General features: G+C 31.7%; 1 protein-coding gene across 4 annotated transcripts in view; it reads left to right on the top strand.

Moving 5' to 3' along the window:
- The window catches only part of LOC145245790 (AP-1 complex subunit mu-1), a 100,544-nt gene extending 73,475 nt beyond the window's left edge, over positions 1-27,069 (top strand). For 2 of the 4 annotated variants that reach the window (XM_080107434.1, XM_080107435.1), the window contains 5 exons: positions 2,788-2,930; positions 22,160-22,231; positions 23,521-23,679; positions 24,465-24,590; positions 26,027-27,069. In XM_080107434.1, coding sequence (XP_079963560.1) covers positions 2,788-2,930; positions 22,160-22,231; positions 23,521-23,679; positions 24,465-24,590; positions 26,027-26,125 — 599 coding nt within the window. In that variant the 3' untranslated portion in view covers positions 26,126-27,069. Of the gene's footprint in view, positions 1-2,784; positions 2,931-22,159; positions 22,232-23,520; positions 23,680-24,464; positions 24,591-26,026 lie in introns of all 4 variants that reach the window. The other 2 variants (XM_080107432.1, XM_080107433.1) reach the window with 1 other exon arrangement.
- The last annotated feature ends 158 nt before the right edge of the window (positions 27,070-27,227 follow it).

Raw genomic sequence — 27,227 nt, forward strand, 5'->3', positions numbered from 1 at the left:
CTTGATTTTTAAAACTGAAAAGATGTATCCATATGGAAAAAATGGTGAAAAAAAAAAAAAAAGAATGTGCAGATTGATGAAAACATGAAAATTTACAAGATGAAATAATAATAATAAATGATATATTTTGTTTATTTAAAAAAAAAAAAAAAAAAAAATTTTTTTTCAGGAAAAAAGCAGCTTCAATTTTGTTTTCAATGTTCAAAATGTTCACTTTTGTGCAATGGTTGAGTTTTGTATACGAATGTTTAAAGCATCTTTTTGAGTTTCATAAATATGGGGAGAGACAAAAATCAGCAAACGAGTAACGTTTAAAAAATATCATATTTAGTCTTTATTATTTATTATGAAACTGTATGTTGTGGTAAAATAAATTTGAAGTAAAAGAATAAAAAAAAAAAAATCACATTGGTATTTTGTGGAGAAAGTAATGCAAAACATGACTTACACAAGTGACAGCGTCTCTGTCTATCCTGTTGGGTGACAGAATCAAGAAACGAAAGAGACAAGAAAACTTTTGTCTGTAGACGAAAGTTTTCTCTCTCTTTTTTTTTTTTTTTTTTTTTTTTTCATCTATAGACAAAAGTATGTATTGATATACAATATGGCATTAATTTGCATTTGAGGACAATGATGCCACGAAAAAGAATGAAAGGGAAAGCGCAGGGTGGTCTTCTTTTTAGGACAGGTGAGAGAGAGAGAAACAGTGAGAACAATCGGTAAAGATTACAGTTGAAGTCAGGAGTTGGCAAGGAAGAGTTTAGACGAATATTTATTATTATTTTTAAATCTTAGTTTCATTCAAGGATTTGAACCAAGCTAAACTGACTTTTGCCTAGCCAGAAACAGTGTTTTTGAATAAAACTTCTGACAGACGACAATTAAAGATGTTAAATCTAAAATTAATTCAAGTGTGTTAGCTATTTAGTCTTCTAAAGGAGTAACAGAAAAAAAACCTTTCAGAAAAAAAAAAAAAAAATGGTAGAAATGCAAACATATCTAAATCCACGTAACAAGGAACTGTGTAAACGATAAGTAATTGTGGCAGTATATATCTCTGATCCCACAACATGGCAATGTAAATGACTGTGTGACATTAGTCTTAACGTAACTTTAAATTATTTACTTTGCTGATGAATGAAACCCTTTCAAACAACAAGAACAAAAAATAAAATTTTTTTTTTTTTTTTTTTTTTTTTTTTTTTTTTTGATAGCTGAAAACATTTCTGGAGAAAAAATATTTGCAAAGTTGTGTCATCATTTACTTTCTTTTAAAAAATAAATCCTCCTTCATAAAGAAAAATACAATCGGGTTTAAAAAAAATTTTTTATTCTGGTAATTTTGACTATTTTTTTTTTACTTCGCTGTTTATGTACATCTTATTCCACAAAAGTCGATTTAGTTTGATTCAAATTCTATAGACGCACCAAAACGTCTCTATTTAGCATTGAATTGGTTCTTATCCAGAATTCAAAAATTAAACAAAAATTTAAAAAATACAGAAAAATCTTTATGATGTATGTACCTGTCATGGAACAAAAATGTTATATTCCAAAAATTATGTAAATTGAAAATTTTATTCTTAACTAAGAAAATATAATTTTATTAGTAAGCAAAAGAAAACCGTCTGATGTTGCCACCTTGAAAAACAAACAAAAAAGGAGCAGATAACTCCACAATTTAAATTCGCATGACCAGCTTTGTAATGCTAACGATCTCACATTAATTGCTTAATATGAAATTTTCGTTTCATAACTGGTACATAAATCATAAAGGCTTTTGTATTTTTGTTTTATTTAGGTTGAATTGTAGACTTGCATCATTTTATAAAGAGGGTTGATATGCTATTAAACTATTAATATAGGAACTAGCAGAATTATAAGGTAATAAAAACTGGCTCAACTCGGGGTGAATGCCACACCCGAAGAGTAAACAGAAGAGAATGATGTCATGTTATGAAGAAATTTAATTAATTCATCGAGATTTGTCTATTGTTTTGTAAGAAATGAGCAAAACTGTGATATAATCTGTGGATATTAAACAAAATGTAGTCAGGTGCTGGTGGTGAAATCTTGGATCTATATCTTTATTCAGTTCAAGAGCAACTTGAAGATGTCCCTCATTTAGTTTGGTTTGCATTCAGACTTGTGGTGAAAACGTAACTCAAACTAATGTTTTTGGTGTGCTTTAAGCCCTAAATGGGCTATAATTGCCGGATCTGCATGCATTGAGGAACACAGAAATGTGCTATTCGAAAAAACAGCAGTCAGAACTTCTGCTGTAGAATCATCCCATAGGTGCCCTACATGTGGGAGATACTTCTGAGTTCGGATCAGACTAAGGAACCATGTTCTAATCCACAAAACTACATAATCATGACCATTTTCGTAAGTGATAGATGAATGAGAAGACCAAGATTTAATGGTGTTTATTCTGGGCCAAGATTATTCTAAGCTTTTTAGAAATCCCCACCTTTTTTTTTTTATGTTCCTTTTCTTTTTACTTTCTTTTCTTTTTTCTTTTTTTCTTTTTTTCTTTTCCCTTTTCTTTTTGCCCCCTCCCCCTTAAAATCTTGCCCAGCCAACCAACAAACAAATGGATGTAAAAAAATTGTCCCATCTCCCCTTTTATGAAAATGATGATGACGACTGCTTTATTTATTGTTTTCTTATTTTTGCCTCTCCTCCCCATTTCTATCTGCTAATTTCTGTTAGCATCACATGTTGTCATGTTTTGTGAGGTTCACTTTTATCTTTTGTCATTCTTCTCATTACCACTAAATGTAGGAGGAAAAAGCAAGTCAGTTGAGTTGGAAGATGTGAAGTTCCACCAATGTGTCCGCTTGTCAAGGTTTGAAAATGATCGGACCATCTCGTTCATACCCCCTGACGGAGAGTTTGAACTCATGTCCTACCGTTTGACCACACACGTGAGTATTTACTAGCCGGTGGCCTAGGGGCTCACAAAGTTGCTGCTACTGCTGCTGCTGCTCCCTTGACCCTCCTCCAACATTCGACTTGAGCGTGGAATGTGTCTGCTGATATAAACCTTGCATTTTTGTGTTTTCCCCTTTTTGTGTGTGTAGTCTTGACATGGATCATGAATTAATATTATTTTAATCAGAATAGCATATTTCTCTCACTCAACCCCATTAAGTTGGAGATATATATAATGATATATATATATATGAATAATAATACAGCTACATTCCAAATTCCAAAGTTTTATTCATCTTTGTTTTTATTTCTTTCAACATGTCAAAAATTCTATAGATTTTATACAGCAACTGTTTCATTATGTAGAACCAATCAGTTGTTAGTATGTCAACACTGAATATATTCGTCGTAGACTCTTCAGAAAACAGGAATGTATTTACTTTAGAAAGAAAAAACAGGCATGTCGTTCATCAAGCCAAAAAAATATATAGAAAAACATTGCATGTTTTAATATTGCTGCCATTTTGAATATATATATATATATATATATACTAGCAAAAGTACCAGTTGTTTACTGGGTTCAAAAACAGCCTACAGAAAATGGACTCTGATTTATGAAAGTATGATAGGTTATGAAAAGGAAGGGTTGTAAAGAGATAGCTTCGAATTTGGGCGTATCAAAACCAAAGCAAAATATTGTGAAAATAAAAATAAAATAGATAAACCTCATAATTTATTATACCATACCTGTTCACACTGAAACACTTATCACAATATTCTGTGGATCTATATTAAGAATACCTTCTTAAACTTTGTGACATATTTCCATTCTATGGAGGTCAGGTGCGAACGAACACCCCATAATTTTATTATACCATATTTTTTCAAACTGAAACATAATTATCAAAGTATATTTACGCAGATAGATATGAAAAGTCTTTATTAAAGTTTGTGCCTATTTCCATTCTATGGAGACCAGGCGCTATTGCAGACCCCACAATTTTATTATACCATCCCTATTTAAGTTAAAACATACTTATCAAAGTATTATCTACATCTATATCAAAAACACTTGTAAACGTTTTTTTTAATTTTTAAATTTTTTATTTCCATACTTTGTGGACCAGGCGTGAACGCAGACCCCACAATTTTAATGAACCACTATTCTGCCAGATCAAACATACTCATTCCTGTGTCTTGATACATCTATCATTATATGTAATCAGTTTTTTAAAATAGTCAACCATATAGGAGCCTATTCGTGACCAGACACACACACAGACTTTCAGCTTTATATTATATATATATATATATATATATTATATATATGTATATATATATATATATATATATATATATATATATATATATATATATATATATATATATATATATATATATGAAAATTCTGAGTTAAATTACATAAAATTACAACAAATATTATTGTTTGAAAAAAGTGTACAAATAATTATTAACACTTTTTTTTTTTTCTTAATCCATGGATTTTCAATGAATGGCTCATCTCATTGGAGGAAATGTTCTTGGCAAAATAGATAGTAGTCTTGACATGGATTATGAATTAATATTATTTTAATAAGATATATAGTAAAACTGGTAATTAGTAAAAACCTGAAGAGAGTGCTCAATACTATTGCAGAGCAAATATGTGTTTTATTTTTTTGTTACCGTTTTATCTGTTTGGTTACATATGTTTCAGATGTTGGACCATGTTTACGATCCAACAGCCTCGTCAGACCTTACAGAAATGGTCTATATATATATATATATATATATTCATTTGTAGGTGATACTATGCAGCAATAAAGTAATTAATTTTATGAAATTGTTTTTAAGTTCTCATTAGTCAAAGTTGGATGTTTTCTCTCTGCACCAACACTAACAGAATCTAAGCCATTGCTGAGATGGATTTTTTTTCTCTGCTGACTAAGTATAGCTTTGATCCTGTGCAGTTCTAGGAGGAGGTCCGTCTCACCAAGCTTTACCTTCTCCCTTTCAGAAGTAGTTGGTTTATTGCTAATCACCTGAGAGACATTTTTTGCAGGCTATAATACTCTTTTTCTATCGCATTTGCTCTTCAAATCCTGTTTCATATCATCCCACCATGGGAGGGGAGATAAATATCAACTGACTAGATATATTTTTCTTTAAGCATCTATGATTTTAATCTTATTTTAAACAAAAACTAAAGTGAGAATGTGTGTCTGAGGACAATTCTCAACCTATATACTCAACAAGTATTTAATCTACACACTTGAAATTTGATATATGGGGTATTCAGACATGTGGAAAGCTTTTTATCATTTTTCATCCCCAAAAAAGGCTGCTAAGGGGTCAAAATTGAAGAATTCGTACATGGTGATGGTGTTAGTGGAGGGGGGGGGGTATCAGATTTTTATCTGTTTGCTGTTTCACGAATGTGGATGCATGAATCATTCACATGACAGATTACTTATGTTAAGAATAAGTAGGTTTGAAAACACTTTTTAAAGGTTGTGTTATTGTTCTTGACTCACTGTCTTTAGGTTTTGGTTTTAATCTCAGCTTAAGTATTTTTTCTTTAACTTACAAAAAGTGAACTATTTAGAAAAAACAATACTCGCATGCACATGTCTCGGTTTCTGTATGAATTAAAATATAATATTTATATGTATTTTATGATTGGGCAACTCCAGGCAGCCTGCTAGTATGTATGTGTATATATATATATATATATATATATATATATATATATATATACATACACACACACACGTACACCCAGTTACATATTCTTAAAATGTTATGCACTAGTTCTATTCAATTTGTTCCAAAATGAAAAAGATCTAATTGTCTGATAGATTTAGTTTTAGAAAATTTTCTTGCCAATAAATTTTCTAATGTGAATAGTGATTAAAAATAGCGACGCTTAAATATTTAGAAATCCAATCCATTATTTTATGTAGAGGAAAATATTGAAACGAAAATGTAAATTTATTTCTAACAATTTAAGAATTGTTTTACAATACTGTCGAATCTAGTATTGCCATTCTCCCCATACCTTAAAAATCAGAAGAACCGTTTTCATATTTTTTTTTTTTTAATTTTTTACAAGAAAGTAACCACTTATCAAGGTCTGAAGGCCACTTGAGGACAAGGATTAATGAATGTAAGGTGATAGTTTAGTAATCATTATTGGTGTAGATTGAGTAGAATTTGATTATTTAAGGGAATAGCTCAACAAGAACTTGTTTAAATTGGACTTGAATGCCACAATATTGTAATTGGCTGGGAAGCAGGCTAATGGAACAGTGCTCCACATGCAAGCAGTTCTAGGAAAGAAGCTTTGTTCATGGAATCTGCATTTAGAATTAAGTACAAAGAGTGGTTAAAATTATTGATAGTGGTTGTAACTAGAGGAATGTTTTTTTTTTTTGTTTTTTTTTCTTGTTTGGCATTTATTTTGAAATTACTAGAGTGAGAGAAAAGTCCTGTTCTGTTTTGATTAATATTGATTCATTGATTCTGGCATGATTTGTATTTTCTTTTTTTTGAAACCGAAGACTGTGACATCCAATGCTTGAGCTTTGGTCTGCAGTTAAAACATGATTGTATTAGTAATAAGCAATGTTTCAAATGAACACCTATAGGAGTAGATATATGTGACTGCTAGCTCATCATCTACGATGGTTTAATTATTTAATTATCCTTCTTTCCGTGTCAATAATTTGGAAGCTAAAATACAGACAATTGTCTAGAATAAGGTTCCAAATTATTTTTGGTGCTTGTGTATTATAATCAGATATAAAAATATGTGCATTTCAAGTAAAAATGTTACATAATTACGTGTTATGTCGAAATTGGAAACAAATTCGGAAAATGATCAAGTAGAAAAATAATTATTAAAAAAAAAAAATTTCATTGAATAATCAACCGTTTAGCCTATTCCACATGACAAACTGACTTATCTCCCTTGTTTCCACTTGTTATTCAAAATTAGAAAATGGCGGATCGATAATACGATTTTTTTTTTTTTTTGTAAATTATAATTCTAGCAGTTTCTACTGTCATTTTTCAAAATTTTAATAGTAATTTTTACTAATTTCGACATGACGTGTTATTACGTAATAGTGTTTTTACTTAAAACTCATTAAAATCTTTTTTTCTTTGGATATTCAATTATAATGCACAAGCATCTTATATTTTTTTATAAGGGAGATAACTGCAATTTCAAATTTATTTCTAAGCACTAGAAAAGGCATGTTGCTCATGAATACATATACACGCATTGCATAAAAGTATAAACAAAACAATGAGTAAAGAATTAGTTCACAAATAAATTAGAAAGAAAAATGGGAAGCTAGTAACGATAAATTACAAGGAGTCTATAAATTATGGATACATAGATAAAAAGAAGAAATTAGTTGGGATTTACTTGCTTTTAATTGTAGAAAGCCAGAAAGTGGGGAAAAACCTGAAAGGGCACTCTGATCAAGTGTAAAAAATAGCCAAGAGCGAACCTTATTGGCCTTTTTCAGTAAGGATACCTCGGGCAATAATCCATCTGCCTCCCGAAGGAGGTAATTATTAGGAGAATGTACCTTTTAGGAGCTGAACCATATCTTATTCTGACAAAGAAGGATTTGATAGAATTTAAGTAAGCCCTGAGGTTACTAGAATAATGCAGAGATGGACCAAGACTAATATGTCAACTGGTAAATATCTAATTATCTTATACGTCTCAACTTTATGGACTCCCTGGATGGAGATGTTTCTTTACAAAAAAAAAAAAAAAAAAAAGAAGATAAGTCTACTTTGGATGGAGATGTTTTTCTAGAAAGAAAGAAAGAAACAAAAAAAAAAAAAGAACAAGTAATGACAAAAGTAATTTATTCTATATTTGTGTCTGCTAGAATTTCAGGAATGAAATCTGACTTGTTTATTTATTAGATTTAAATAAATAGTAAAAATTAGAAAGATATCTCTTAACATCTTTTTGGAAAAGCCATCTAATTGAGTTTATATACAGAAATCAACATTATAATCACTTCTCTGAAATACTTTCTATGTGAAGAGAAAAAAATTACAGGGTTTGGTTATCTCCCTTATATTAAAAATATTAAAACGTTAACATTTTGTATTATAATTGGATATCAAAAAAAATTTTTTTAAATGTATTTTAAGGAGGACACTATTACATGATTACGATGTTTTGTTGAAATTAGTAAAAATTACAAAAAAATGATCGTAAAATTTTTATCTACTTTTTTTTTTTTCTTTACAAATATATTATCAATCCCCCCATTTTCTGATTTGAAATAACAAAAGTTAATTGAAAACAAGGGAGATAAGTCAGTTTGCCATCCGGAATTGGCCACAATAGAAGAAACTGCTAAAATTGTGTTCAATAAATTTTGCTTTTTCTTGTAAATATTTTTCTACGTAATTATTTTTTGGATATTTTTACGAATTTCAACATAACATAACTATGTAATGTGCCATAGAATGCATTTTTGTGATATTTGATTATAATGCACAAGCACACATTTTCAATCTGCACGTTTAGCAATGAAAATCCTATTAGAAACTGAAGCATGACTGATCGACTGACATACAGAGCCTCCTACAATGATTATTGGACACATCTAAGGTTTCAATTGGCACATTTAATGATGAAAATGTTATTTCAATTTGGATAATCTAAAATGCTCGATAGGTCTAGTTACCACCTTTTCTTGAAAACTCAGAAACACAATGGCTAAACATTCAATTCATTGTTCTTTAATAACATCAAAATATAAAAAATGTTTGTCATTGAGATTTTAATGGATGATATCTTAAAATGTCTTCAAGATTTTCAAATCTATCTTCAGTGATAAATTGGTTTCACTGCATTTTGGTGCTTGTACAGTAGAATGTGATTTTAAAAAATGCATTTTACGTAAGGACATTATCACATACATGCCATGTCAAAATTAGTAAAAATTACAAAAAAATAACCAAGTAGAAGATCTGCTAAAAGTATTACCCCCCCCCCCCCAATATATATTAGTGGCCTACGATTTTCTATTTTGAAATGGTGGATTAAAATTATTTTGTCAGTCATAGACTGCAGTTACCTCCCTTGGATTGTAACAAATATGACATTTTCTTATTCAATACATTTTATTTTTTACTTGTAATTATTTTTCTAAACGATCATTTTTATAAATTTTACTAATTTCAATATGACATGTAAATACATAATGTTTTTGGTACTTGTTAAGATATAGTTGACAAATCGATTTTTTAAATATATCGTTTTAAGCAAAAACAATATTATGTACTTAATTGCCATATCAAAAATAATAATACATAAAAAATTTATGAAAATTCTTAGAGTTCAAGTATATTAATAACAGGAAATAAAAACATTTTTTTTCCACAAAAATGTGTAATACATGAGTAGAACTTTTATAAATAAGATTTAAAAAAAAAAAAAAAATTTTTTAATTCAATTTTCATCCCAAACAAGGCACAGTGCCACTTTGAAGCAGGGGGCTACTATCAGGGACTTGATTAGCAGGGGCATTATGAAGGGAGATGAGTAGAAAGATGTTTGTTCACATTACACTTGAACTTCTGCATATCAGTACAGTTGGGAAAGCAGAATCCTGGAAGGGAGTTCCAAAGACCTGCAGTTCTGTGGAAGAAACTATTGGAGTAAAAGGCTTTCTTGCACCTAGGGATCTCTACTGTAAAGGGATGAGACTTATAAACTTTATAAGAGTCTACATTGATTCATCCGCATAGATTCCTTTCGATATTTTATGTATGTATATGTACGTGTGTGTGTGTATGTATATATATATATATATATATATATATATATATATAAAAACTTTGCTTTATCGTTATTTTCATGGCAAGTGCTCATATGAGCTCCAATCTATGGTCCCTCCCCCCTTGCCAAACATTCACGAGGAACCCTCCTCTAGCAAAAACCACTATTAATAATTTCTCCCACTTTTTATCTGTGCCTAAACTAAACGTAGATTCCATGAACAAAGCTTCTTTCTTAGAACTGCATACCTGCGGAACTCTCTTCCATTTGCCTGCTTTCTGGCTGACTATAATATGGTTGTCTTCAAGTCCAATGTAAACAAGTTCTTGATAAGCCGTTCCCCTTAAGTAATCCAATTTACCAAATTTCCACTACTAACAATTACTACGCCATTATCCCATTGACCACTGTACACTTATTAACCTTTATCCTCGAGTGGCCTCTGGGCCTTGATAAGTGGCGACTCCTTTGTAAATATATATATATATATATGTATATATATATATATATATATATATTAGATTATTTTGAAATAACTGATTTCTACTGACCTCATGTGAGAGATAGGTTTCTGTAGCTTGTTCATTTTGCCAATTTGCTTGTGAATGCCAGCCATCTTTAAAATACTAACATCAAGTATCTTAGACACTATGATATGGATTCATTGTAAACTTTAATATCAAAAGTGTCTCGCCATCCTCAACCTTCATTTTCAAGACTCATTATCACTGCCTAATTCCTGAAGCCAACTGTTTGATCACTTGTGAAGTGTTCTCTTCATGCTCTGTTCATATTGCCAGCTATTTGGGAAGCATTATCACAGTTTAAACTCATGCAATATAAGGGTATCCCTTTTTTCCCATCTTTATTAAAGGATAAAAATTGTCAATACTCGTCCAAAATTCCCCTTACATTAAAAAAAAAAAAATAAAGGAAAACTTTTATGATGTATATTTCTGTGACAAAACGAAAATATATTCCAAAAGTCATGTAAATTGATCTAATAGTTTTATTTTTAAAAAGAAAATAATTTTGAAGTGATTAATGGGAATTTGTAAGCATTACAACATTACTTTAGTATGAATTATTGAGTTATCTCCCTTTGTTTCTTGAGTTTTTTTTTTTTTTTCAAATGTGGACAATGGGGTTGCTCTACAGTTACACAAAAAAATTGAATTTTATTTGTAAAAGTAAAACCTCTTTTTCAATTTACATGATTTTTGGAATATATTTTTTATTTCATGATAGGTATGTACACCATACAGATTTAAACATTTTTTTTGTTTTTTTAATACGGGGTGAGTTCTGGACAAGAACCAAATTGTGTTCGCAAAGAAATTCTGGAAAATTTATTAAAACATAGACATCAGTTATTAAGCATGTGAAATTTTGTATAAATTGCTGCATAATAGCAATAGAAATCAACTTAAAAAAAAATGAATAACAAAAATAAAAATGAAGAACAAAAAAAATGAATAACAAAAATAAAAATGAATAACCAAAAAAATTGCTAATATTGCGTATGTAACATTCCAAATTAACTTTTCAAAATTGGAACCGAGCCGAATCAAAGTTGATCTTGTACACACAGAGAGCTTGATATCCTTTCAGATTCATAACAATAAGCGAAAAATATTTATTAAAATAAACGCTTTTAATTTTTTTTTTTTTTTATTATTGTTACATTATATCCCAGCTAACCACTTGCCATAAAATCATATCTGTTCCCATTTATGTACCTTCCTACGAAAGCATGGTTTGCTTTTAATGTAGGGAAAATCCAGCTTCCCCCAGAGGGGGATTCTGGATTGTCTTAGTCTAGAAAATTTAATTTGTCTTAGTCTAGAAAGATTTCTTTCACTGACAAGGACAAGTAGTATTAGAACAGATATTACACTTTGCTCCTAGCCAAAACACCAAGGAGGGTAACAATTGTTATTTTCACCATCTTGATCAGCAAATTTGAATTATCTCTAATTAATCTCTGATTTTTGGAATTTACTCTGATAAACTTGTAGCACTTGTTCCCCCCTTGATATACATACTCCTGACTAACCAAAATCCCACCCTTTCACTGTTGAGGTATGCTGAAAAACCACTCTAATAGTTTTTTTTTTCTTTGCATCGCACTGCTAGACTTTAGAATTCCCTTTCCATTTCCTGTTATCCTAACTGTACTAACATGCTAGACTTTAAATGTAATGTAAACAGACATCTCTGTCAGGCACAATACCAAATGGTATCCCCCTCATGTCAAAGTGACAACATGCCTTGTTTCGAGTAGAAAAGAGTTTAAAAAAAAAAATAAACATAAAATACCATAAGGATGAAATCTGTTTTTCTCAAAATAACTCGTCACCTGCAATTTTTTTTTTTTTAAAGAGGGTGAATTGTGGAACGTTAATTGTGCATCATCCTTAGCTTGACTCAATTCTGCCTTCAGTTGTGAAGCCAAGTAATTCAGCCAGACTTCACAAGTAGAATAGCGTATGGATCAACTTTTTCTAAATCCAGCAATTCATATAATGATTGTCAACACTGATTGGAATTGGCAAGCTTAGTTTGCTTCAATAATAATATTAATAAATTATTGTAATGCTTTTGTATAGTTAGTTAACTCTACACTTATGTCTGCGTATATGGATGTTATAGAATTTGCAGGAGATGAAAGTTAAAATTGTGTTGGCGATAAGTATAGTTATTTCTCACCTAATCTAATATATAAAAAGCTTTGCCTGTCTCGATAATTTCAAACTCTATCTCCTCTGAAACTAAAAGTCACAGAGTGTTGCTAGGGGCCTCAAATGATTAGATTTTTTACGGACCTTTCTTTCATGGGTCTTTAGCCAGTTAATAGTTTTTAAGGAGTTAAAATGGGTCAGAATTGAAAAAGTCATACCTTTTGTACATTTATCTTAGCTTATTTTTAATTTTTATTTTTCATCAGTTTATATGTCACGTTGATACAGTAGTAACATCAACCAGCTTTTAAAGCTGCAGTTTTGCTTTTGGTTTTGATTCTAGCTGATGGTACCCAAATACTTTTCATTTTTTACTTTTGAAATCACGACTCTATAATAATATATACGAAATCTGGAGAAATTAAAATATCATACTTAAGCATATATTACGACTGGGCAAAGCTAGGTGCCCACCTCCCTAGTAAATTAATGATGCAATGGTTATGATGCTGTATAAGCACTTCTGAACAAACATAAGACAAATGCGTCTTTAGATGGAGTACTGTTACCGCGGCTGAAGAAATATCGTTTAGAACACTCTTGGCCATATTACTGATTTTGTAGAAATTACATTTAACTGTTATGAATATTATTGTTTTTATTGATAGTTATTCTTAACATAATTCTCTGAGAATGTGCTTGGATAAGTGGAAATACAAATCATTTAAACCTTGTGGAAACGTTTTTATTCTAGCAAGTAAAAAAAAATCAGTATTTGTTAAAGCACATGCAAAGTTATTGGAGGAGGAAATAATTTTCTTTGTCGGTTTTACATGTATCAACAATGTGAATTTGCAAAACTATTTACTTATGAATATGTGAATTATTTAGATTCTTTGGGTAGCTGTTCTCATTTCGAGTGTTATTTTCCCAGTGTTTCAGTTGATGTATTCTCTGGCCTTTTTCAAATTCTATTATCAGCACAGGATTTTGAACTGAACTCTTTATTTAATCCATGGGGGTAGCATTCTCTGGTTTTGTCTGCAAGGATCTGTGGTGTAGTGGATAAGGTACTCTGTAAAATTCAACTGATTATTATGATGATGTACTGTTGCCTCAGAAGATGTCACTTGAAGCATTTTTTTGTGTTGATTGAATACAAAATTGACTTTGCAATCTAGTATTGAAGATCTTTTCTGGTTTTTGGCAGACGCTTTCTCACAGTAGAGACGTTGAAACACTTATACAGCAATACACCATGGAGTATATATTAAAATCATATTCCAAGTAAAAATTCTTCAATATACTTTTGTACTGGGCAAAAATAATTATCCTCACCAAAAATTTGGAAAAAAAATTATCAATTACAATTTTAATGCATACTCATAAATTTGTGCTTGTTTTTGTGTATTGATATTCATATTAAGAACCCTTTTTTTCTATTTATTTGAAAAGAAAGTACAACTGTTATATGTGGGTTGTGGAATTGCATTCATCTGCAAAAGATCTAGCTAATTTGCATAATCTCGTAAACATTCATTTTAATTAATTCCTTATTAGTTTTTTCAGTTTTCTTATGTGATGATCATCTTTTAGTTAACTATTACGTGTAATTATATTCATGCAGATATTCTACAGGATTTATACTTGTATAATATTTCTGTAAAAATGTTATAGCAAACACGAACCTCTTTCTATAAAAATTAATGTATGCATACATATATTTGTTTAAAAATTTTTGCTTTCCAAACTCCTCTTTCAGTTTTTGGTTTACAGACAGACATGAAACTTAATATATAGGGTATTTGAACCCATGCAAAATTTTATATTTGAGTTTTAGACAGGGAAAATCTGTGCAAAAGTGTGGAAATTAAAAAAAAAAAAAAAAATGGAATTTGCAAGTTGAACGACGGCTTTATGAATATGCATACATAATGTTATTGGTTCATGTTTTAATTTTTAGCTTTGTAGCAAATATGTCTTCGTAGTTCAGGCATTAACGTTAAAGGAAAAAGTAAATCGTAAGCTAAACTTTTGATTATCGATGGTGGCGCACAAGTCATTTCATATATTTTTTTTTTTTCACATCATTACTATATATTGGATCCAGTATAATATAATAATAAATACGAAATCTGCATTATTAATCAAAGTATGTTTAAGCATATTTTACGACCGGGCAATGCCGGGCGGCCTGCTAGTTAAAGATAAAACGTAATTTTCATATTTTGCTATTCGTTATTACTTAGCTAAATGACAGACTGACTTATCTCCCCTTGCTTTATGGAATTTTTGCTTTTATCAATGACGGATTGACAAAATACCAAAACAGATATTTTTTTTTTAATTAAAAGTCTATTAAATAATTTATCCTAATTTTAAGTGAGGATACTTATTTTTGCATAATATGTAAGAATATAAAAGAATTTTTACTTGGAATACGGAAATGTTGCTGCTGCTCGTCTTTTTTAACCGTGGTATTTTCATAGAAGAGGCTATTTCAGCTAAAATCTTCGTTCCTTTTTATAAAACATCTATAGCAAAAACTCTTATCACAACTGAAAACGACTTCCTTCTCCCGCCGTGTGCCTAGCATTAGATGGAATTGCCATGAAGAGAGTTTCTTTTCAATAGCTTCTTGTATGTGGAACATATTATCACAGGACTATTTCTCTACAGACTGCTACATGGTTGTCTTCAAATCCATATCAACAAATACTTGATATAAATTGTCTACATGAGTAATCACTTTTTTTTCATTTCATTCATTATTTTCAATCCTCCCATAATATTCATCATCATTCAACTGAATCTATCCATCATCTATTCATCAAGTGACTTTTACCAGTGATAAATGATGACTAAAAAATATGCATATATTCTGAAAAGAGGAATTTTATACACACATTTATATGTGGACGTAATCAGTCAATGGCGAATCATAAGCACACAATTATATGAAAAATAAAATTAAAAAAATGATAATGCATAAATAAAAAACATGGAACTTAGTATTTTGTGCTGAGTGTATTGGGCAATTTTAGAAGCAAGGTAAATTGTAATTTCCTTTTTGTTGGGATATTTTATAGGTAATTTTTTGAGAAACCTTTTCCTCTTTTTAATGGAATCTTTTCACTCACTTGTGTGCTTATTGATTTTTCATCGACTGATTACATTCATGTATAAAACATGGACACACACATATCTTTCTATATGCAATTTATGCTACTTGGGATAGTAGTTACATATAAATAAATAACACAGTTAACATTTAGATAGCTCAATAGTGCAATACTAGAGCTATAAACATTTCTTAAAGATACCATTTGGCCAAAATAGCTGTACACAAATTATTACCAATAAAAGCGTAACATTTTGAGAACGAGCCACAATAAGACTGTCTGTTCCTTGTAAAGTGGTAAAAAGATATTTATGGGTACATAATTTTATAAAACATTTGAATAATACTGGGTGCAGTTCCATTATTATCAATTGCTGAGGGTTTTTGTTTTTTTAGTTTAACCATATATTATTAAAGAAAAATTTGACAATGAAAAGAAACTAAAATACACTTCTAAAATATATATATTTTATTCTCCTTAGCTATAATTTAATTTAAAAAAAAATCTAAATTAGATAAAAGGGGTGGGGTAAATGAGGGATGGAGTAGAAAAAAAAAAACTATTAAGGCATCTTTCAGCCAACACTTTTCAAAATGAACATCGGCAATGGGAAGGGCAACATTGTTTAAAAAACGTGATCAAAAGCCCATAAATTACTAGTGAGTGTAGGAAAAAGAAATTAGTAGGGAGGCGGGGGGGGGGGAGAAAAGGAAACAATCTCATCGAACACCCATAATTTCCAAATTATGGCTTTATTCTTTCTGTTTATGCCAACCGTCTCTATGTAAATGAAAGAACATACCCATAATTTTAAACTCATGGGTGTTCGATGAGATTGTTTCCGTTTCCGTATTAATTTTCTTTTCCTACACTCGCTAGTAATTTATGGTCTTTTGACTACATTTTTTAAATGATGTTGAATTATTTTAATTCTGGTCGAGGACAATACATCCAACTCGGATTTATCATGTTTACACACACACACACACACACACACACACATTATTGCTTTATATCAATATGGAATACTGCTGCCATATCTGGGCAGGAGTTGCTAAAAGTAGCCTATCCTGTCTTGACAAAGTACAAAATAGACTTCGTGGCTTAGTGGGGGATTCTCTTTTCTCTACCCTGCAACCTCTCTCCCACAGAAAAGACGTTGCGAGCCTATCCTTGTTTTATCGTTATTTCCATGGCAGGTGCTCATCTGAACTCCAATCTCTGGTCCCCCCTCGCCAATCTTTCACGAAAAACACCTGACTAGCTGAATCCACTGCGAAAAAATGTCCCCCACTCTATATCTGTGCCTAAATCAAAACGTGGATTCCATGAACAAAGCTTCTTTCTTATAACTGCACGCCTGTCGAACTCTGTTCCATCTGCCTGCTTCCCACCTGACTACAACTTGGATATCTTCAAGTCCAACGTTAATAAATTCCTAATGAACCGCCCCCTTAAGTAAACACTTCATCAAATCTCCACACTAACGTACTGTACTTGCAATAACCCTTATCCCTGAGTGGCTTCCGGGCCTTGATAAGTGGTGACCACCGTGTAAAAAAAAAAAAAAAAAAAAAAAATCACAAGAACTGTTTCATGTTCTTTTTATTACCAGGTATGACTAATATGCTTTACAGTGAGGATGCTGATTTATATTTTCATTAATACTGCACCCATGATAGTTATAAAAAAATGTTGATCTAAATAGGTTTGGAAGACAGATATTGGGTTTCATCGTAAAGGACATGGCATGTCACTCCATTACTTTCCACTGCGTCTAAATGCAGCCGGTAGCATTATTTCTAATATTGCTGGCTGTATTAAGATGCTTGAAACATTACAACACCAGTAGATTCATGATGGACGATATTTGTGATCACAAGTTATATCCCTTGAACTACTACATGTGTAACATTGGTTTTAAAAAAGAAAAAGACTTATCAATATCTTCATTCTATCTAATATTCACAGCTTCACTTAGCCTGCAAATGTTGAACGTGATTACTTGTAATGAACCTTTCATATCTTTTTATTATTTATTTTTATTTATTTTTTTTTAATGAATATGAAAACCTATGGAAATATTTTGGATTATTTGGACTACTAATATTATCTTGATTATATTCAACATGTTCAGTTGAGCCCCCCTCCCCATCTCAAATTTCTTTGGAATCTTACTGTTAAACCCTGGTACCAACACATCTAATAGTTTCCTGCCCTGGGCTGCTCGTCTCTGGAATTCCCTTCCCATTTTCCTGCTTCCCTTACTGTACTAACCTGCTGAGTATTAATTTATTTTATTGCGGACTATTATCCTCATCTTTTTAGTTGTTGTTTCACAACATTTCGACCAACTATTCCTCTGGCCTTCGTCAGGTGGTAACCACGACGGAATAGGAACTCCGAATCTCCTAACTGCATCCTCATCAATTACTGCTTTCCATAGTTGTCGTCTTACCACTTCTTGGCCAAGTAAGCCTCTGGCCGGCTTTGGGTAGGATTGAAACTGCTATCTTCAGACAATTATTACCTGGAAACGTAGAGATTCAACGTCTGTATCCACTGCGTCATGGGCCTCTATCCCGTCGCGTTTACCACCTGATGAAGACCAGAGAAATAGTTGGTCAAAACGCTGTGAAACAACTAAAAAGATGAGAATAATAGTCTGCTATATTATAAATTAATAAATAATGCTAATCTCAATAATGAATTCCAACTAATATATATAACCTGCTGAGGTTTAAATGTAATGTGAACAGACATCTCGCTGCTCAACTCTTCACAGTAACCTGTTAGACATAATCCCAAATAGTAGTCCCATATGTTCCAAATGGCGATATGCCTTGTTTGGGGTGAAAAAGAGTGTATGCATATAATTATTTTTATACACATACAAATATTGGTGCTTCTTCGGTATAAAAATGAAAATCAAAAGTTGCAAAATTGAATTTCCATTAAAAATCAATGTTATCTACTTGTCATGTCGCATTTAGTCACGTATTACTGCATTTACATAAAACATGCACTTTAACAATTTCACGATCCATTGATCTCTGGCATTTTTATTAAGACTGACCTCAGTTACCACCCCGTTTATAATTAAAGTACACTTAAAATTTCTTCGAAAACTATTTTCATTAATAATTAATTTTTTATTTTATCTTTTTCATAATTTTTAGCTATGCTACTAATTTTGACATGACAATTAGAATTTTTTGGTTTTAATTGAAATTTAATATTTTGATTTTCGCTCTAATACGGAAGAAACACTAAAAATCAACCCTCGTGGATTAAATGTTCAATTCAAAAAGTTTGATCAGAAGGATCTTTGTAAAGATGAACCTGAAGAAGACCAAAGTTTACATCAACCAAAGCGGTCTGTATATAACAATAAATTTATGCAGAGTAGTAGTTTTCGGCAGCCTTGTAGCTCTTGCTTCCCTCATTCTGTCTTTTAGTCCTCACATACCATGAGCAATGTTCTGACAAAGGGGGAAGAATTGCTGTTTTCTGGCTTGGAACCTTTTCATATAACAATACAATATACAACACAAGCTGCATTCACCCTAGGTGGATTTAACCGGAGGAGGAAGTGTCTAAATAATATTAAATTCACAAACGGTCCCCAGTTGCATGTATACTCCGGTTAGAGGAGATGACGTTATGTTTTTACAGTTCTTGCAAGGTGTCTACATCCAGCGCCTCATATTCCCAAATAGTCACCCATCTGGTACTGATCTGACTCGACGTTGCTTAACTTTGATGATCTAATGAGAACCAGTGTATCAATGTGATTACGCTGACACCTAAATAGTGTGGCAAATTGCTGAAACAATCCTCATCTAAAAAAAAATACTGAAACCTGAAAATGTTTTTTTTTTTTCTCACATATAATTGTTTTATTAAATAACTAGCGGGGGTGCCCGGCGTTGTCTGGGTGTAAAAGAAAAAAAGTTTTGGGAGGGAGGTAGGCTCGAACCCGAAGTCTTGAGGTGAATAGCCTGATGACTTACCACAATGCTATGTGGGCAGAGAAGTGACTAAGGGTGGAATTAAATGTTTAAAAAAGCAAGTGGTTGAACAAAAACATGTGGTTTTCTAGGTCAAACATCACGCAGTAGTAGTAGTAGTAAAGAAAATTAAATCACAGCGCGAATTTTGTAACATAATAAAAAATACAGACGACCTCGTTTCGTAAATCAGACATATTATAATCTAGGGAGAATATAAAAAGTTGTAAGATTTAGTGACTCCTCCGAGCGACAACCCCCCCACCACCACCAAAAAAGCCTTTGCTAGACATACGAAAAAAATGCACACACAAACACATACACATTTTCGCTTTTATATTATAGCTAATGAGATATGCCCATAAACAGAAATGTACCCTCACTCATGTTTTAACACATGTGCATTCTGTATATATCCTCCCTTCTCCACTTCTGCTTTATCCGTGTTTCAGAGTTGCTTAAATATCTTGTAAAATCTTTTCTTTTTTTTTTTCACCCTTGTGTTAACGAGACATCTGCAGCTTTTGAAATGTGCCCCCCCCCCATTTTAATAAAACTTCTCAGTTCATTAATCCTTTCATATTTATGCTTATGTTTATGTCAATAAAAGAAAAAAAAATTTTGGTTTGTGGATATTTCATTTAAGCAACTCCAGAGTTCAAGATGAAAAAAAAAAAAAAAAAAAAAAAAAGCACCAGTTAATTGGTTTATTTTTTGTTTTTGTTGTTTTATGGCATATCAACCCTTTTTTTTTGGGGGGGGGGGGTTATACTAAAACACAATATCTATATTAAGGATTTAGTTAATGAGTTAGTTTTGTTTTTAATACAGAATGAAATCTGGACAAAAATCGAATTATGTTGTCACCTTGTGAAATAATTCTGCTTGGGGTACAATTGTATTTGACAGTAATTGAATAGAAATAGACCAAACTGAAAAATCTGAATAAAATATTGAATTTGTAGATTTCATGCTATTGATGATGATATACACCAATCAGGATCTTCTGTTTTATAGGGAAATACTACAGATATCTGAAACCTATTTTAATTACATCATCTATAATATAAAAGCGAAAATGTGTGTGTGTGCGCGCATTTTTGTGTATGTTCAAGAAAGGCTTTTTTCCGAGAAGCGATCATAATAAAAGTCTGTTTTTAAAGGAATATGCTATCCTTTTGAAGTTGCTAGTATACTCATTATCGATTATGGTATGTTTAGTTTTTATGTAAAGGATTGCAAGAATTTATAATTTTTTTATGTTAGTATCGCAATGCACTTTTGTATTAACTAGCATCTGTCTATATTGGGAGAGGAAGCATTTTCTTTTTTCTTTTTTTTGGTATATATAATAATAATATTTAAAATATTAATAATTTTTATACCTACAGAAATTAGTGTTTAATGTTTATGCAATTATCAATGAAGGAAATGATAATTACTCACAATCAGGAGATTTGAAAATAGTCACAAAGTAACCTTTGATTCTGTAAGTTAACATTCTACTGCTAGGCTACCTGAAATTAACACAGTAATTGAGGGAAATTAAGTATCTATAAATGCCAAGTCAGAAAATATTCAACAAGATGAAATCTGAATATTGCATTTTGCACCTACTCACACAGGAAAAGTGTGAAATTTGTCGAACGGTAATTTATTTTTACAAAGAATAACTTGTATGAAGTTTTGTTCCAATACTAATGTCATAATTAGTAATTTCCAATACTAATGTCATAATGCACTTACAGATGCTCAAAATATCATCTGTACAAATTGAAGACGTAAAATAATTTAGTATAGACTTGCGGGGATGCCCGGCGTTGCCTAGGTGTTTGTAGGTGTAAAACAAAAAAAATGTTTTGGTAGAGAGGTATGCTCAAACCTGAAGCCTTGAGGCTAAGGCGGAAGAAATAGTGGGACACGTTACCGCGACGCTAAGCAGGCAGAAAAATGAGAATGGGTGAAATTAAACGTTTAAAAAAGCAGGTGGTTAAACGAATGGCAACGTCTGGTTTTCTAAGACAAACATCACGTCATAGAGAAATTAAATCACAGCGCGAATTTTGTAGCATAAAAGTCGCTCAAATAAAAAATATATTTACAACCTTGTTTCTTAAATCGGAGATATTATAATCTAGAAAGTATATAAAAAGTTCTAAGAATTAATGACCCCACTGAGCGGCCCCTGAAAAAAGCCTTTGGCGGGCACACAAAAAAAGATACACGCACACACACGTAAACACACATTTTCGCTTTTCTATTATAGATTAAACAATAAAACAACCACCTTCTAGCAACCACCTTCTATAGATGACACAAATAAAGCGTATTATCATGGTTGATTCTGAACCTAAAAACACCAAACTGGCTGCAAATGATATTTACAAAATATATCTTTATTATACTATGAGTTGACTTTTAAATATTTAGTTATTTTTAAATTGATGACCCCCCCTCCCATGTGTCCTCCTTCTTTACCTTTCTTGTTTGGGAGGTAAGTATTTTCATTCCAACAAGTGCCTCTGGTTTCTTTTTCTCCTGGAGAAACTAAAGAGTTCATCTCTTTTATTAGTTTGTTTACTCTTTCAGGTGAAGCCACTTATCTGGGTGGAATCGGTGATTGAACGACATGCGCACAGCCGTGTGGAATACATGATCAAGGTAAGATGTTACTATATCAAACACTTGTTTGTTCGTGCGTTTTGGACTGTTGTTTCTATTTTCATAGCGTTTCAGCCATTGCACTTTGTGTCCATCATTGCCTTTTAAAATTGTGGATGACAAAATGCTGCCCCCTCCCCCTTCATCTAAAAAAACAAAAACAAAATCAAACATTATACCCATCAGAATACTGCATGAAACATATGTAACAGGTAAGCAATAAATATGTAACACATCACTGAATATTTCTTGAGTCTGACATATATATGGCGCTAGTAATGAAAAACCACATGAATTTTATTGTAACAGAGCGCATATGAACGCAGTGGAAAAAATCAGCAACTGACTACAATATGGTTGCCTTCAAGTCCAATGTGAACAAATTCTTGATGAACCATCTCCTTAAGTAATTCAATTTACCAAATTTCCACTACTAATGATTACTACATTCTTCCATTGAGTACTGTACACTCATTAACCCTTATCCTTGAATGGCCTCTGGGTCTTGATAAGTGATGACTCTTCTGTAAAAATAAAGGGTGGCCAATAGGTTAAGAGATAAGCAGCAATAGTCGAAAAACTGCATATGCAAATCAGGAATGGTGCACAACAAGATGAAAAAAAATGCAATCCGTGTTTAAGCAGAAATAAAGTGAGTGTTGAAGAAAATGAACGTGTGAAGTCAAAGGTGAGAAATGCTAGTGGGAGGTCAAAGAGAAGCAAAGTAGACATAGAAGAGAATGGACGTGTAAATGCTAGGCCGAGGCATTCGGTCAGAGGAAGGAGAAACACGTGTCAGATTAAAATAGACCTGTGGCAGCAAGAGACTTTTTAAGTGTTGCCAAAAGTAACGGTAATAAAAACGGTCCTTTGTAAAAAAGAAAAAAACGTCAACCCGGATTATTATTTCTATTCCTGTTTTATTTGTTTGTCCATTTGCGATGTAACGGACAAGTTACATTATAAAGTACTAACCTTCAAATGAATTCTTGACCTGAGGATAATTGCATTTCTGCCAGAGCTGCCATTTTTAAAAGGGAGGATAGGGAGTGTGAATGGTTGTTTCTGAGAATCTATCTGGAACATTGTTCAGAGAAACTCTAACTCCATTATTGGCCAGTGCATAGAATACCATTTTAATGAAAAGAATTTACCCAAATCAAAGATATTGGAATTTTTTATATTCTTATTCTTTCAATATTTCAAATCCAAAGAAATTTTATTTTCACTGAAATGAACTCACTATTAGTAGCTGTTTTTAATTGTTCTATTTAAATTTTTTTTATTAGGCTAAAAGTCAGTTCAAACGTCGTTCAACTGCCAACAATGTTGAGATAATAATTCCTGTCCCTCAAGATGCGGACTCCCCCAAGTTTAAAACAACTGTCGGCAGCTGCAAATATACTCCAGAAGTTAATGCAGTCATCTGGACAATCAAATCTTTCCCAGTAAGTCTTTTGTGTTTTGTTTTTTTATGTAACTTTCAGCTGGCAAGAACATATCACTTTATGATTTGGATTCTGAAAATTGAAAAAAAAAAACAAAATGTGCTGACTGAAGCAATTCAAGCTACGAAAGAGATTGGAAATTGATATACTGACATGATTCAGTGTGATTTGAAAATTGCATGAATGAATGTGCAATGTGTTTGAATTTTTGAGATGAGGATTGATGATTTGTATTATTAGGGGGGTATATATATATATATATATATATATATATATATATATATAACATGAGGGTCGTTCCAAATGTAAGGCCTCCTATTTTTTTTACCCAGCAACTAAGATGTTGAGCAATGAAGATGGAAGTGGTACCATTTAAAACAAGCAACATTTTATGTTCCAGAATTTATTTTTCTACATAGTCACCACCATTCTCAATGCACTTTTGCCAGCCTCTTTTGAATCCTTGATTGTAAAAGTCTGGAGTACAGTAATCAGATGGTTGAAGAAACTTTTGCTAAATTGCAAAACCTTTGGCAATCTGGCAGACATAAGCAAGCAAGGAAAAATCTGGAGTATCAGTTGAGCTTTGTATCGTACAGTTTAACAGGATTCATTACCTTCCTCGTATCGACAAAAGCATCAAAATCTGTTGAATATTTCTAAACTTTTATTTCAACCTTATATATTTAACTATTGGCAGATGATAACGAACTGCTAATATTCCATCTAAAATTCTGTTCTAATATTATTAAAAAAAAAATTTTTTTTTTTTTTTTTTTCTTCAGGGTGGCAAGGAGTATTTGATGCGGGCACACTTTGGATTACCAAGTGTAATTGGTGAAGATTCTGAGGGCAAACCTCCAATTCAAGTCAAATTTGAAATTCCATATTTCACAGTTTCAGGTATTCAGGTAAGAAAAGACAAATTATTTGCAGAATTGGTTGTTTTGTTTTTGGTTGCATTTGTGGCACGTTTAAACTTTTTATTGTTTGGTTCGGTTGTTTTACGGCATATCAACCCTTTTCGGATTATTTATTGCCAAATTCGGTAATTTTGGAAAAAAAAGAAGTCTTTATGCTTCAAGTTGTTTGTCTTCAAATATGTTTAAATAAATTTTATATATTTAAATATTTACGCATGGAGTTTGGTTTGATTGTTTATCTTGTAGAGGAAAATGTCTGTTTTTGTTTTTTGACTTTGCAGAATATGATTGAGTTTTGAAAAGGAAAAAAAAATCAGCATCAATGTTTGGTATATTTTAAGTCAGGAAGTCAATATCTTCAGACAGCCTGATCTGGTAGTACCAGATTTTTATTTGATACTGAATCACTATACTTGTGATAGAACGTTTGTTTTGTAAACATATTATTGAATACAAGTTATTTTATCCATAGATAAGGATAAAGTTTTGATTTATATCTTTCCCCAACAATGTTAATGCATGACTGATTACAAATGATCGAATAGGATTTTAATTCTTATAGTTAATTATGTAATCTGTGATGTATTTCATCTATCCAGTCGCACACCTCCTGTAGAATTTCTGGTGCTATCAGATCAGACTGTCTGAAGATACTGGCTTTCTAACCTAAAATGCATCAGACACTAACGTTATTGTTTATTTTCTTTGCTTTCATTTTCTGTGAAGTTAAAAAATACCCCCAACAATTTTCCTTTTACAAAAAAATAAAAAGCAAACCAAGCTCCATGAATAAATATAGATATAAAGAACTCGAAACATAAAACCTTTTTCCAAAATTACTGGATTTGGCATTAAATAATCTGAAAAGGGTTGATATGCTGTAAAACAATCGAAATAAATACCATAAATAAATATTTGAAGATATAAAAAACTTAAAGCATAAAATTTTCCCAAAATTGTCTATTATCTTGTTCTCGTTTATGGCTGCAAGACATGGCCAATTAGTGTGGTCGTTTGGTAGGAGTTGGTAATCTTTGACAATGATTGGCTCTGCCACATTATGTGCTGCCAGTGGGCTGATTGTGTCCCAACTGTTTTTTTTTTTTTTTTCCCAACACGTTCATTTATAGTCTTGTTACAACAATGTCCCCTATGGTTCAGGCATGCAGCTTCTTACTCAGGCAAGGAATTAATTTGGTATGTTATCCTCTTCACCTCTTTGCTTGGATTGTCCAAGCTGCGGACATGGATGAGAACCATCAAGAAGTTGAGTGTGCTCAGCTCTTGGGTCTGCAGTTTTGACAATGGAATCACGATTGGTTTGATCTTAAGCAATGTGAAAATAGCAGAAGGAGACATGAATTTTTTTTTTCTGATTCAAAATTTTTTTTTCTTTAATTCTTTTGTATTTTTCTTTACCTCAGGTACGTTACTTGAAGATCATAGAGAAAAGTGGTTACCAAGCCCTTCCCTGGGTGCGTTACATCACCCAAAACGGAGACTACCAACTGCGTACTAATTAGACCATCATTTACATCCTCAGCTGGCTGGCTGGCCGTGGGGCTCAGTTGTCATTACTCCACCCCACAATCAATCAAGTGTACATACCTGGGAGCATCCTTTTTTTTTTTTTTCTTTTTTTGTTATCCGACTGCTACTGCCACTGTTTGATGACCAACTTTCATTCCTTGGGACCGATCCCCCTGCAACCCTCTTTATACGACAATAGCAGCAGCAGCACTTGCAGCCGTAACAGCTCCCGTGGCATCAGTCATTCTGTGATTTTTTTTTTTTTTTTTTTTTTTAATCAGTAAAAGAAAAAAAGTCTAAAAGATTTTAAGCAGAAAAAAAAGGAAGCTGTATAAAATTATCTAAATGGATTCTCAAGTCTTTCTGTAAATGTCTGTCTGTTACTCTCTCTCTCTCTCTCTTTCTTGACAATTTTTAATTTTTTAAATTTTTTTTATTTTTTGATACAATAGTGTCACCGTCAGAAAATTTCTTTGGTTTAGGAGCACAAATGAACCATAATACTTGACCTTTGTCTATAAACTTTAATTCTAGTTATAAATTACTTTCTCTACACCAATTTCAGAGTTCCAAAATCAGTTTGATCTTTTTCCACAACTATGAAAAAAAAAAAATCAAGACAACAGGGAAAATGTTTGGCACAATGTTTATCATAGACATAAGGAAGTGATTTTGAAGCCTTTAAATTGTTGGAGAGAAAGTAATTTTTTGTTAGAATGGAAGTTTAATGGAGTATTATGATTCTAAAACTTTTTTTTTTCAACCACACCTCTATTGTATCAACGGACGTTTTTTTTCTTTTCTTCTCTCTCAACGTGTATCTTGTCGATGAACATTAGTTCAATTTTCACTTTGATCACATCTTACTGTTTTTTTGTTCTTTTTTTGTTAAGACAAACAAATAAATCGTACACTTCTATAAAAAGGTGACAATTTCTTCAGTTTTTGTTTTATTGAAATTCAAGCTTTCATTTTAAGGCAAACTTTTTAAAGTTTGAGTCTAGTTTCAACATCCACGTAATTCTTGCTTCCCTTATGCCAAAGAGGAAAGAATTGCTGCTTTCTTGGTCATCTAACACCTATCGTTGCAAGTTT

The sequence above is a fragment of the Euprymna scolopes genome, chromosome 23 (assembly GCF_053919585.1).
Source record: "Euprymna scolopes isolate OS-2025 chromosome 23, ASM5391958v1, whole genome shotgun sequence".
Lineage (NCBI taxonomy): Eukaryota > Metazoa > Mollusca > Cephalopoda > Sepiida > Sepiolidae > Euprymna > Euprymna scolopes.